Source organism: Trachurus trachurus (genome assembly GCF_905171665.1).
Source record: "Trachurus trachurus genome assembly, chromosome: 24".
In the NCBI taxonomy this organism is placed as follows: Eukaryota; Metazoa; Chordata; class Actinopteri; order Carangiformes; family Carangidae; genus Trachurus; species Trachurus trachurus.
The window spans coordinates 15,668,256-15,681,725 of record NC_139910.1 but is presented as its reverse complement, the minus strand read 5'-3'; the positions used below and the strand labels follow the sequence as shown (position 1 = coordinate 15,681,725).

Sequence of the window (13,470 nt, the reverse complement as noted above, 5' to 3'; positions counted from 1 at the left end):
ATCACACCAGACGCTCTGGCCGCTCATTGGACGCTGCGCGCTAAGCCCATGACGCTCCAGCCAATCAGAGGCGTCAGTCGATGTGACGCGAGTGTGACCGAGTGCCGAGTCCTTCCTCCCCTCCACTACCGCTTCTCCTCCTGCGGCTGCTGCTCCAGCATCTCCTCGACGCATCGCTTTGATGGGGGACATCTCGTAGGGTTTACACCGCAGTTTGTGAGAGCAGCAGCACACCTGAAGCAACATGGACATCCTGAAGTCACTGGGCCACCCGGAGGAACTGTTGAACCTGTTTAAGTTTAAGATGGGGGGATGCAGTGCCGTCATGCCAAAGTTGGATTATGTGAGTAAAATATCCTTTCAGTAATATTTACCGAGAATAAACTCAACGCGTGAAACTTAAAGCTGCATCCACACAGGCAGGTTTGGATGCATGAGTGTATTTGTGCACATGCAGATCAAGTATAGCACATAATGTTCCGCTTGTACACAAAGCATCAGCATGAAGAGGCTGCACTGTGGCAACACGGAAAACAAGGTAGGCCTATTAACAAGTAGGTCTGCACATGCTTAGTGTATACAAACCCAAACCCAGATTGGCTCCTTAATGAGCCCATGGAAACAGAGTCAGATCACTGGCGTCAGATTGGGACTCTCACTGGCTGCGTTGGCTCGGATAGACAGAGACAGAGATGACCATTGACTTTGGGGTTTAGGTTACATAACGAGCTTGGAGGGTTGAGCGGCGGAGAGCGGTGATGTGCGCATGTTTGACGGATAATCCCACTGTTTTAACACCAATGTGACCCTCAGGGAGACGGAGACTGCAGAGACCGCAGCCAGGCTGTATAAGGCCGGATGACAGCCTGTGTAAAGATGCACAGTGCACACACACACTTAGTAATCTAACAAGTGGATGTTGTGTGGCAGTGACATCTCCAGCTACCACCATGGTCATTCCATGAAATCGGTAACTTTTCAACTTTGAAAAGTTAAAATTTAAACTATATTTAATTGCTGTTTTTTAAGTAGCCAGGAATCAAAGAAAGTTTAAAAAGACAAGAAATTATGTTGTGCCATCTCAGGCTGTGAAATTCCATATTTTATTACAGTTTTAATGTTTTCCTAATCTTGTCAACCCTGTTACCGACATAAACTTTACAATATACAGTATTTCTAATTAGAGTTTATTGAGAATTTTTTCTATATATAGTCTATATAGTTTTAATTATAATGGTAACAGTTGAAATACCATTTTTTAAAAACATTTTTATCAAATTAATGACAACAACAGGGTTGAAGTTATGGTAACAGGGTTGACAAGAGTAATAGATGACAGGACACACATTCTATTGTCTACACTGCAAAGGTAACAGGGTTGACAGTAACAGGGTTGACTATTTCAAGCTAATTTGCCCATTGCTAGCTGAAATAAATGCTAGCTAAAGGGCAAGCTATGTGCTTTGAAAGGTAATTACCTGTAGATATTGATTATATTATGAGAAATAGAAAATTGTTTAGATTTATATGTTAAAAAGTGGTAACAGGGTTGACGTTGTATGCTTGTCCCCCCCTGTCCAACCTTGAAAAAACATCAAAAATAGCACATAAGAGATGAGAGAAAGCTACTTGTTACTGAGCTGTTAGCATCCTGGGTAAGAGATGATGCAAACTCCTGTCAACCATGTCAAATCTGGGATGTACCATTGTTTTTTTTAGGGTTTTTTGGTTAGGGTAACAGGGTTGACATAAAATCAGGGGACACCGATAAATTGGTAAATATTTATAATAATAAATATATATTATTACCAAAAACACTGTTTTACAATAAGATCATACTTATAACAATATGTAAATGTGAACGTTTTAACATTTTGCCAACATTTTACATATAAAAAGTCCTGTTGACGTACAACAACAACAGTGAGGGACAGGCCAAAAACCTCACCCTCATCAGCATAAAAGTCATTTTAATTATTTAAAATTATATTTAATTGACTTTAATTTGATGTTATAGTAAGGAGAGAAGACATGGTAATGTTATATTTTTAAATTACATAATAATTTGTTGTTATCATAATTTTATGACTGATTACTTCTTGGGGACACAAAAGTTACCGATTTCATGTAGTCATAAAAAGATTAGGCTACTGGGGTTTTCATGGGCCCTAGTGTGCTGTGGACCCCTAGGATTGTCATCACCTTTCTCCCCCACCCTGGGTGTGCACACACTTAAGTCAACCCAGTATTAATCTTGCAAGTGCATGGTCTTTAAAGATACAGGGTCCTCCAGTGTGTTGTATTAATTGCTCAATTAATACAACACACTGGAGGACCCTGTATCTTTAAAGACCATGCACTTGCAAGATTAATACTGGGTTGACTTAAGTGTGTGCACACCCAGGGTGGGGGAGAAAGGTGATGACAATCCTAGGGGTCCACAGCACACTAGGGCCCATGAAAACCCCAGTAGCCTAATCTTTTTATGACTACATTTTTCTGTCTAATGCTCAAACTAATGCTGCATCAGCATCAAAACAAAGCCACAAAATATGTTATATTGATCAAATATGTGCTATTTTCCAAGCAAACTTATTATATATTTCCTCAGGCACTGTCAAGAACATCAAGATAACAAAAATGATAATATATAGGCTAGTTTATGAAAAAAGTGGCGATGAAAAGTCAGGGGGCAGAGGGGTCACGTCATTGTTCTACAGGGGGCCCAGGTTAGCAGTGTATGCCAACACTCAGCCATAGCAGGTGCATAAAACCACTCAATATTTATATAGGCTATTGGTTATTGGTGAACAGAACAGCCTGTTTAGTACGATCAGTCAGTTGTTGTTGTGAGTTGATGAGCTAAAACTACATGTGAAACTAGCTCAGTTTCAGACCCTAGAACAACAAGTGGAGGAATAATGAACTAAAACAGGCAAAATGTATTTATTTGCTGTTGTCACTAAACATTTCTTCATTGCTGTCACCAAAATGTTGATTGGATTTAGGTAAATGACATAATGATCTTACTACCAGACATGTACCTGTGTTTTTGCAACATCCAACTGTCCTTCCCACTGTCTCCCACCAGGTGTCAGCAAAAACACACCTATTTTTTTGCAGCACACTGCAAAACCAAAACAACTAGCCTACCTCTGCAGCAGTTAACTGTTGTTTCAATATGATTTATTAGTCCCTATGCATTTTAACATGTTGGACATAATTAGCTGTTTTATAATGCGCATGGAAACCAAAACACACTCGTAGCCCCCTCGTCCCAAACATAAAGATGTTTGTTGCACTTTTATAAAGCCAAAAACAAATTAACCTAATTCCTTGGGCTGATAAAACACACATATTTTTAACATATTTGGGTGAGCTCGACATGTTTGATTTAATGCAGTGACATGTTATGATAAACTGTTGGTATAAAATCGGGTTACATAGACATGTTTCAGTGCTAAAAAGCAGGTCAGGAAACAGCGAGGGGAAGTTAGAGTAATGTTTTGGTTGGAGGTGGGAGGAGGAGTTACGTGATCACAACAGCAGATCTACAAACAGTGTGAGCACACGCGCCTCTAGTCAACACACCGAGCTCACACTGTTTCCAGATCAGCGCTGTCTTGACTCCCCCCTCCTCGACGCCCTCCTAAAAACTAGTTCACCTCGCTCGACCCCCTCAGCTCTCACTTGTCCTCTACATGGACTTGGTGTTTCCAACTTACCCCCCAGCGGTGGCGTCGACATGCACGGTGTGCTGCTGGTCTCGTAGCTGCAGCCTCTGTGGCGCTCTCGGGGTTTTCGTATGGCCGGAGCTTGCTGCAAGTGTCCGGTCTCCCTGTCCGTGTTCAAGCGCTCTCTCTCGGTGGCGCCGCGGGGCTGCGGGTCCCCTCCGCGGTCCCTGCTCCTGCCGCCGGGCTGGAGGCTAGGGGAGCGGGGCCTGCAGGAGGCCGCCCGACCCTCCAGCGCCTTCAGACCCGCATGCTTTTACCGACACTCCGCCTTCTTCTGTCTGTCCTGCCAGGAGTCCATGACTGAGAGTCTGCGGACCTGCTACCTGTACCTGAACCAGACCAGCCGGAGCTTTGCGGCCGTGATTCAGGCGCTGGACGGAGAGCTGAGGTGGGTAAAGGGCTGTGCTGCCTCCAGGTGCAGAGGGGTGTGTCTGTCTGCAGGCATGTTGTCTTCCCTCATCCGCACTTTCCCTGCACAAATACTCATGTGCAAAAAAAAAAAAAAAAACGACTAACACGTTTGGTGAACTAGTAGCCTACTCTAAGCAGCTTAGACTAAAAAAAAAAAAAAAAAAGTAAATTATTTTTGATAAATAAATGTTTACCCAGTGGCCTTCCCTCTGGGCTACATGACTTGTCAAGCCAACCTTAGTAGAACCAAAATGCACTGCACTTCATAGGGACCGGAGCAATCACAGTTAGAGTAGTTTAAAATGACACTATATTTGCTTAAATACCATAGGACTTAACCAGCACTCAGTAAAACAGGCTATTTAAAGGTGCAGCTAATAAGTGTTTTTCATCGTCGCATTTGCCATGATAATTAAGTCAGCAAATGGAAAAAAATGTAGTGATCAAATCAATGCACAAAGTGTAACTTTCAGATTGTTTGTATTTCCCCTCTAACTGCCAAAAAGTAAAACCAGGACACAAAATGACACAATGATTTGAATGACTGAATATGGATCTAGCTGCATATTAACATTGTATCTACTATGTACTGGTTGACTAATGGCTTCTGCTGCTTCTGCTTCTACTGGTGTGAATTATACAACACATGCTTTTGATGCATACGCAGAAGAGGGAGGAGGCTTTACTATATGTGCAAAGTAAAGTGAAGTTACACTGAGATCCTAGTTGTAATTCAAATGGAAACAGCTACTAATACACACAGGGAATCCTGCTGCTGCTGCTATGTGTCTAATTTAAGCTCACGGTTCAGGTCAGAGCTGTCAGTAAAGAAATGACAGCTGTTTGTAAACACGTCAGTGTGTGTGGGTGTGTGTGTTCACTCTATATATCCTTGTTCAAAAGGAACCGTCGACATATAGGCTAACCCTAGACCCCCTGCCTTGACATGTCTGCTCTATCTGTCATGTAAACCAGTGACATGGCAACTCACACTCTTGAGTCATGAACACACAGCTGACTTATGTCCTTCCTATTCTCTCTCTGTCATGCAGACATGCTGTTTGTATTTTCTACCTGGTGCTGCGAGCACTGGACACAGTAGAGGACGACATGACCATCCCTCTGGACAAGAAAGTTCCCATGCTGAATGATTTCCACACCTACCTGTACCAGGATGAGTGGTGCTTCACAGAGAGCCACGAGAAAGACCGGCAGGTCCTGGAGGATTTCCCTACGGTAAGTAAACAGCTTATTTGGGCTCTCAAGGCTTTATTTACTGGTGGACTTCCAAAATAAAAGCTTCAGATTAACAACTGTAGTTAACAGTAACCCATGAACCTCCTGTGTCATTTAAATCCAGATATCACTGGAATTCAGAAACCTGGCTCAGGAATACAGAGACGTCATCTCAGATATCTGTCACCGTATGGGCGCGGGAATGGCTGAATTCCTGGAGAAGAAAGTGGGATCTATGAAGGAGTGGGACCAGGTGAGTTTTAGCCTCGTGTTATCATTATGATGGGCAGGTCTAGGAGCGTAATAACAACAACGTATGTAAATGGAAACATTCAGTAAATGGTGCAAGTCTCTAAAAATACTGGTTCTCTGTGTGTTAGCACATAACATAACACATGAATATACTGAGCACTTAGAGCAGAGAGTTTCGGTAAACAAAAGGGACATATGGGCGACTGTGGCTTAGGAGGTAGATGGTCATTCACTAACCTGAAGGTCGGTGGTTTGAATCTGGATGTTGAACACTGTCCCCCGATCTGTGCATTGGGTGAATGAGTAGCTTCCAGTGCTGTGTCTTGAATGTGTGTGTGAAAGGTTGAATGCAACATACAGTGTAAGGCTTTGAGGGGTCCTTGAGACGAAAAAAAATGCTACATAAGTGCAAGTCAGGCCATGTCTGATGAAGATATAGCACTGTCTTTGACATATGATAAAATCTAAAAACATAATGGCGTGTATGTGCTAACAAACACAAACACTTTTCTATGATACTTTCAGTGACCTTTCCTCAAGTCTTGCCACACTGTGTGCAAACGTCTATTGGCTCAGTCAGTCAGAATCTACTGCCTCTCTGGGTGTTACATAACTGTTTTCAGTTATAAGTCAGTATTTTGTAACACTGCAGCTGTCTGTTTCTTCCTCTGTGCAGTATTGCCACTACGTAGCCGGGCTGGTCGGCATCGGTCTGTCTCAGCTCTTCTCTGCGTCCCAGCTGGAGGACCCTGAGGTGGGCCGGGACACCGAGCTGGCCAACTCCATGGGCCTGTTCCTCCAGAAGACCAACATCATCAGAGACTATCTGGAGGACACAAAGGAGGGACGTGCCTTCTGGCCACAAGAGGTAGGAACGTGTTCTTATGTCTGGTATGAATGTGCTTTTCTCTGTTCTCTATTCCCAGTGTGCATTGTGAAACGTACGTATGTCTATACAAAGGGTTTATAATATCAGACATTTCTATTCATTCATTATGTGTGTATTTAAGCAGCAGTATTGTAAATCAATAGAGTAAAAAACTGTCATAGTACAATGTGATGTTGTGTTAACCTGTGTCTGTGTGTCCCTGTGCAGGCCTGGAGTCAGTTTGCAGGTCGTCTGGAGGACTTGGCCCAGCCAGAGAAGCTGGAGTCGGCTCTGTCCTGTCTCAACCTGCTGATCACTGATGCCCTGCGACACGTCCCAGATGTTATCGCATATCTGTCCCGCCTGCGCAACCAGAGCGTCTTCAATTTCTGTGCTATTCCACAGGTATTTACTACTGTCTCACCTCTTCTGATTTGTGTGACAGTATATATGAGCGATAAATACCTCTCTACTCCATGCTCCCATCAGTTCTGTTGCTACATATAAATATTCATCAGAACACATATTATTCATCTTAGGGTCTTAGCTAATACTAATCATTCTATTGATTAGTTTCAAAAATCAAGTGTAGTATGTACATTGTCCAAAAAATCAAAGAAAAAGAAACAATACATATTTATGGTAGCTTTTCAGACTTCAGAAAGTTTGGTAACCCTTTAATTTACAGGTCGCCAATTAGATGATAATGTCAAGACATAGCCAATAAATAACAAGCGATTGTTAATTTCATAGTAATGTTGAGAAATATAGCCCAGAAATAACGGACAATTGCAAGAACTTGGTGGAGAAAAATTCTGGCCTTTCACAAAAAATTCAAAGCATGAAAAGCATGTGTAATCTTTTGGCTTTATGAAAAACATGACATTACTATGAAACTGACCATTATTTCTAGGCTATTTCTTGACACTACTACGCAATTACTTGTTATTTCTTGGCTAGTTATTGACATTAAAACGTTATTATCACGTAAGTAGTGGCCTGTAAATTAAAGGGACTACGAGGAGTTTCGGAAAGCGAAGTGTTTTCACACTACATCTCCCATGAGCCTCCGCGCGCATGGTGAAATTCTTGGACAGGCGCAAGACGGACGAAAGCAAAAACATTTGCCAAGAATGTTTTCATTAATCAAGAATGAAAGTTGGAGATTCGAAGATGATCAGTAGTTCCAACCATAAACGATGCCAACTAGCGATCCGGCAACGTTATTCCCATGACCCGCCAGGCAGTGTCCGGAAAACCGAAACCAGGAAATGCTGTGGGAGTCGACCACTAAATAATAATCAAATCAAAACAACTATAAAGACAAAACAATATATTTATCGAAAATGGACCCATTAACAAGTGTGGGTAATGTAGATTCATCCACATTGATATGAAACTCTTTTATAACCAAAAGCAAACTCCTCGGGGTCTCTTTTAAAGGGTTACTGAAAGTTGTTGCAGATCATGGTCAGTCTCCTCCACCTGACTACATGTTATTCCCCTGTTGACCAGGTGATGGCAATAGCTACACTATCAAAGTGCTACAACAACCCCATGGTGTTCCAGGGAGTGGTGAAGATCAGGAAGGGACAGGCCGTCACCCTCATGATGGAGGCCACCAACATGGGAGCGGTGCAGACCATCATCGCCCAGTACAGCCAGGAGGTGGGTGTGTCGTCGTCGCTCCTCTTCTGCCCTGCTTTCACCACACTGTTAACACTTTAACGCTCAGCTCAAACACACTCCGCCTTGTCGTTGTCCGTCTCTGCAGATTTTACAGAAGGTCTCCCTCACCGACCCGTCGCGGGACAAGACCCTGCACATCCTGGCCGTGATCCGAGAGAAGTCCACGCTGTCGCAGTCCAGCCTCCCCTCCAGGACCCACCACCTGTCGCCCATGTACCTGTCAGCCGCCATGCTGCTGGCCGCGCTCAGCTGGCAGTACCTCAGCACCACTGCAGCACAGGCACAAGGCACCAGCGACATGCAGGGACAGTAACCCCCCCCCACCCAACCCCCACCCTCACTTTTCCTGGGGGCTACAGACTAATAACTTCCCCTCTGCTCACTCTGGAGGTCTGGCTCTCCTCTCACCAGAGGATTCAGAAGCACTTCTACCCCTCTTCACTCTGTTTGTTATGGCCGTTTCAGGACCATGGACATTATAGACTCTAGAGGGGTTCTGGTAGCAGACCGGTCTCATTATAGGTTGTGTTTTAGTGATTTGTTGTAGTCCATCATGCATCTGGTTTCATAATTTACACACAGTGTTGTGTGGTTATATTCACCAGCAATTCAGGTTGTTTTATTGTCATTCGATGTTCCAACTGATCATGTGTTTCTTCCTCATTTGTTTGACTTATCATTGATTTTGAAGCCTTTGCTGTCACATAGACTGAAATGTTTAAATGCACATAATACAACACTGCCCGTTTTTAGAGTTTCAAGGAACGGTCACCTGACCTCATTTATTTTTCTTTTAATTTCGTCTCGCATTTGGTTTGCTTATTTTTCATGTCAAATCAAAGCTCGCTTAATGTTCCACTTATTATGTTTTTATAGGACAAAAACATACAGAACTGTTACGGGGGTGCGTTTGCATTTGCATTGTATGTATGTGCTGCATAGATGTGGATAGCACCCCCTACAGCAGAGCTTGATTCTGTCTTCAAGTCAGCTCTCTGTACGTTGAAGTAGGAGAATAAGAACAGTGCAATTCCGGTGTAGTTTTATTAGACATTAGGGCTTTTAAGACGAATAAAGGAGAACAAAGATATATTGAACAAATGTAATTTCTGATACATTTGAAGTGAGAGAGAGAGATCTATGTTGAGACTGCTAGCTAAAGTGTCCTTAACACAGCTTTGGTGAGTAGGAAGGCTAGCACAGAGTAACCTTGCACAGAACCAAAGGAGAGCTACAAACATTGCTATGTAATGTGACATTTTGATTTGTACATATTTGAACAAATAAAGAGGTGAAATTATCTAAAGAGTCTCAGAGTTGATTGTGACAACCGACAACATGACTCATGTTTTGGTTTTACGGGTTGGTTTTAGTGGGTTGACCTTGATGGATGATTTTATAGGCTCTACTTTGGAAGATGGTTTTATTTTATTTTATAGCACATGTTCAAGGTTAATGTAATGTCTTATTCTGTATGTGTATGCAAGAAAATAGCACCAAAAAATAAAGGGGGATGATTTTAAGTTAAATTTTAAGTTACTGTAATAATTTTGATAGGTTGCACCTTTTCTTTTTCGCTGCTGTATAAGAGAACCTGTCAACCTTTGGGAAGACATTTTGTTAGTCACATGAGATTCATGCTGATGATGCACTCTTTGCACAGACATGTGATTCCATAACCTGAGTATTGTAAAACAAGTACAAATAGTGACTGGACAGAAGAAGAAAGGTGTTCAGTCCAGGAAGAAGAGACCACAAGAAGACGATCAATTGAGAAAAAAAACAACACAGGTAAAAGCTCTGACTGGAGCTACAGTATGTCATCTTTATATCCGAGTTGCCTGAGGAAGATTTATGTTGTGTATATTTGGCTTGATGCAAAAGCAGTTATATTTCACATTCAGCTGATATTTATTTTCTTATAATAGTTGGTTGCTCATTTCATAAGACTCCATATTCATCCATTTAAAATGTTTTTTACTTGATGATCTGTTCAACTTCAAATTACATTAGTAGGATGAAAACAGGGACTGTGCTTATGTTTAAGGGCATTTCAATAGACTGGATTTGAGTTATTTCAGATATAAGATAACAATATTTTTTACAATTAGATTTTTTGACAGTGTGTCATTAGTATTTAAGTTCTCATAACATCAGCATTTTAACACACTGTAGCTGAGGGGTTCATTTTAAAGTCTGTTTGTCGGCTGACGTCTCCTTGGCAGGATGCTTCGCCTCGTCCTCCTCTGTGTGCTGGCGACCGCCTCGGTCTCCTGGTCTCGGCCTCAACTGCCTCTGCTCTCCTCAGAGATGGTTAACTTTATAAACAAGGCCAACACCACCTGGACAGTGAGACCATTTAACTCATTTAATCATTGCTTACTTCATTTCTGGCACCGTTGTCTGTGCAGCTATTACAATGGGAAACTGAGGAATCACAGATTCAATCAAACATAAACGTTGTTGTCACAGACTTGCATATTGTAGCATAACTGATGTTGAATTTTGACTCCACGTCTTTTGCTTCAGGCCAGGCAGAACTTCCATAACGTTGATATCAGCTATGTGAAGAGACTGTGTGGGACTATACTGAACGGACCCAGGCTCCCAGAGGTGTAAGTTTTAACTACAGTGCGTGGGAGTGTGTGAGCAATGGATTTTATAGTTTACAGTATATGTGTGTGTGTGTGAAGTCTAATGTCACATGTCCAAACAGGTGACAGTCAGCGGGTTCATCTTATCTGCTTTAGTGACATGTCCTGTCTCGTTCAGGGTTCATAATACTGACGGCATTCAGCTTCCAGACAGCTTTGATCCGCGCCAGCAGTGGCCCAACTGTCCCACAATCCAGCAGATCAGGGATCAGGGCTCGTGTGGATCCTGCTGGGTGAGATTATCATATAAAAACAGACTAAAAACATCCGCGGAAGCGCTTTAAGATGCAATATTCTCATACCAGTGACTCCTTTTTTAAAAAAAATTCCCACAGGCCTTTGGGGCAGCTGAGGCGATATCTGACAGGTTGTGTATCCACAGCGGTGGGAAGGTCTCAGTGCAGATCTCCGCTGAAGATCTGCTGTCCTGCTGTGATGAATGTGGCATGGGGTGAGTATCTAGGAACAAAATGTGCATGTTCCAAGTCTGATCTATACTTATGTTTATTTTTATTTTTATATATACATAGCTGTATGGGTGGTTTTCCATCTGCTGCCTGGGAGTTCTGGGCTAAGAAAGGACTCGTGACAGGAGGCCTGTATGACTCCAAAGTCGGTATGTGTGAACTGAAATACATATACGACTGTATAGGAAGTCTGAAGTGAAGCTGACTGTGGGTTTGTGTGTTGCAGGCTGCAGACCCTACACCATCGCTTCCTGTGAGCATCATGTGAATGGATCTCGTCCTCCATGCCAGGGAGAAGGGGACACTCCCAAGTGCAAGGAGCAGTGCATCGATGGATACTCACCATCCTATCCGAAAGACAAACACTATGGTATAGACACTTCAAAATGATCTGATCCCATCCCTATAGTATCTTTTCCATCATGCCCTGTCTTGTTGTTACTCTCCATTTTCAGGTAGACGCACATACAACGTCCCGTCCCAGCAGGAGCAGATCATGACCGAGCTGTACAAGAACGGGCCTGTGGAGGCAGCTTTCTCCGTCTATGCGGATTTCCTGCAGTATAAGACTGGTGAGCCTTGAACTCCATACATGCCCACGGCCCTTTACCCTGCACATACCAAAATGCAAACAAGAACCTGCATTGTGTATTAATGGAAAATCTTTGCGACTACAAACTGCTTAAAAGTTGTATTAGTGCTGACCTGTTGCCACAGCATGACCTTAGTTTCTTCATACTTCATTCCAGACTAAAATCAACTTGCAGCTTTGCATTTTTGCCTTGTGACTTCTTAAAATGAAGCAATATGAAGCCCATAATTTTCATTGTCACATCATTTCATCTAAATTATTTTCATAGGCCTGTAGAGATAAAAATTATTCCACATTCCACAAAAACTAAAACAAATTTGTATTTTGATTTCATTTAGCTGTACTGTAAATCAATAAAGTTTTAGCAGTTCAAATCTTGGCTCCTGGAGTTGAGTTACACTTGCACTTGAAACTATTACAGGTGTGTATCAGCATGTGACGGGAGAAATGCTGGGTGGTCACGCCATCAAGATCCTGGGCTGGGGAGAGGAGAACGGGACGCCTTACTGGCTGGCAGCAAACTCCTGGAACAGCGATTGGGGAGACAAAGGTAGCTACAACAAAACCAGGGTTTAGTGGAGTGGAAAAGATTGTTTCATATTCTTCCCAGATCTAAACAGACAAATGTCATACAATCTGTCAATATGATGAGTCCTAGACGTGTTGGATTGAAGTTGTATTTGTGTGCTCTCTGATTTCAGGTTTCTTCAAGATCAAGCGTGGAAACGATGAGTGTGGTATTGAGTCAGAGGTGGTTGCAGGAACCCCACTCAACTAGATAAAACGAGTCCTGGCAGCAATCAAGTCAATCAACAGACATTAAAACAGAGACCTTACTTTGTAAGAGGCCTAACCATTGCATTGAAATTCAGTAGATTTCATGGAATCAACCAGAATTTAATTGTTCAGCATGATGAAATGAGCACTTTTTTTTTGCATTGTTATTGTTCTAAATAAAGCATTACATTGCTAATGTCTGCAGTTCTTTCTTTCTTTCTTTCTTTCTTTCTTTCTTTCTAGACACATAGGTCATAAAAATGAAGATCAGTGAAATCTAAAAAAAAGTATGAATGCAGCTTTCTAAATAAGCCTGAAGATGTAAAGCATCAGATACTTTACTTTTTATTTGAACATGTGTGTATGTGTGTTTGGTGTTATGGCCTATACGTATATTTCAGTGGCTGACTTAAGCATAATGAATGTGGTACAGTGAATGAGGGGACATTTCCTATAAGGATTAAATTACCTATATATATTAGATATAGATATAAAAAAATAAAAATAAAAACCCGTAGTTGCACAGTCACTGGCAAACAATAGCTATGGGCCCCTGTTGATCCACATGTAAACCCCCATCCTACTGAAGTTACCTCCCAAGAGAGCCCATGCAGAAACTAAGCAAAGTACAACCCAGTCATGGATGTGCTGTAAATCAGTAGAATAATAAATTGTTGTAGCCTATTTATTTATTACATCCAAATATAAGCATGATGAAAATATTGCAAGTAGGCCTACCAAAAATAGTGTTTGACTCAGAGAATAAAGTTTGTATTCTATTTCAATTGTA

At 42.1% G+C, this 13,470-nt stretch overlaps 2 protein-coding genes across 3 annotated transcripts; both read left to right on the top strand.

Moving 5' to 3' along the window:
- The first annotated feature begins 141 nt into the window (after positions 1-141).
- On the top strand, positions 142-9,484 carry fdft1 (farnesyl-diphosphate farnesyltransferase 1). Of its 2 annotated transcripts, XM_084000390.1 has the most exons (8): positions 142-343; positions 4,025-4,122; positions 5,198-5,381; positions 5,506-5,634; positions 6,310-6,501; positions 6,730-6,906; positions 8,017-8,169; positions 8,276-9,484. In XM_084000390.1, the coding sequence occupies exons 1-8, from the start codon at positions 245-247 to the stop codon at positions 8,501-8,503; spliced, it is 1,260 nt and encodes a 419-aa protein (XP_083856516.1). In that variant the 5' UTR covers positions 142-244; the 3' UTR covers positions 8,504-9,484. The 2 variants fall into 2 exon arrangements, with proteins under 2 accessions (XP_083856516.1, XP_083856515.1); XM_084000389.1 differs by lacking the exon at positions 142-343 and having other exon boundaries at positions 3,642-4,122.
- A 932-nt stretch (positions 9,485-10,416) lies between these two features.
- On the top strand, positions 10,417-12,681 carry ctsbb (cathepsin Bb; the record flags this gene model as incomplete). The annotated part of the gene is made up of 9 exons (XM_084000485.1): positions 10,417-10,539; positions 10,720-10,805; positions 10,963-11,077; positions 11,180-11,295; positions 11,375-11,460; positions 11,538-11,681; positions 11,767-11,883; positions 12,325-12,453; positions 12,605-12,681. 9 exons carry the CDS (start codon positions 10,417-10,419, stop codon positions 12,679-12,681), a joined length of 993 nt encoding a protein of 330 aa, XP_083856611.1.
- Positions 12,682-13,470: the final 789 nt, after the last annotated feature.

Bases quoted from the DNA above. Each gene is read 5' to 3' on its own strand.
- fdft1 (XM_084000389.1), top strand. From the start codon at position 3,806: ATGGCCGGAGCTTGCTGCAAGTGTCCGGTCTCCCTGTCCGTGTTCAAG. The intron at 5,382-5,505 runs GTAAGTAAACAG...ATTTAAATCCAG, and splicing joins TCCTGGAGGATTTCCCTACG to ATATCACTGGAATTCAGAAA. The intron at 5,635-6,309 runs GTGAGTTTTAGC...TCCTCTGTGCAG, and splicing joins CTATGAAGGAGTGGGACCAG to TATTGCCACTACGTAGCCGG.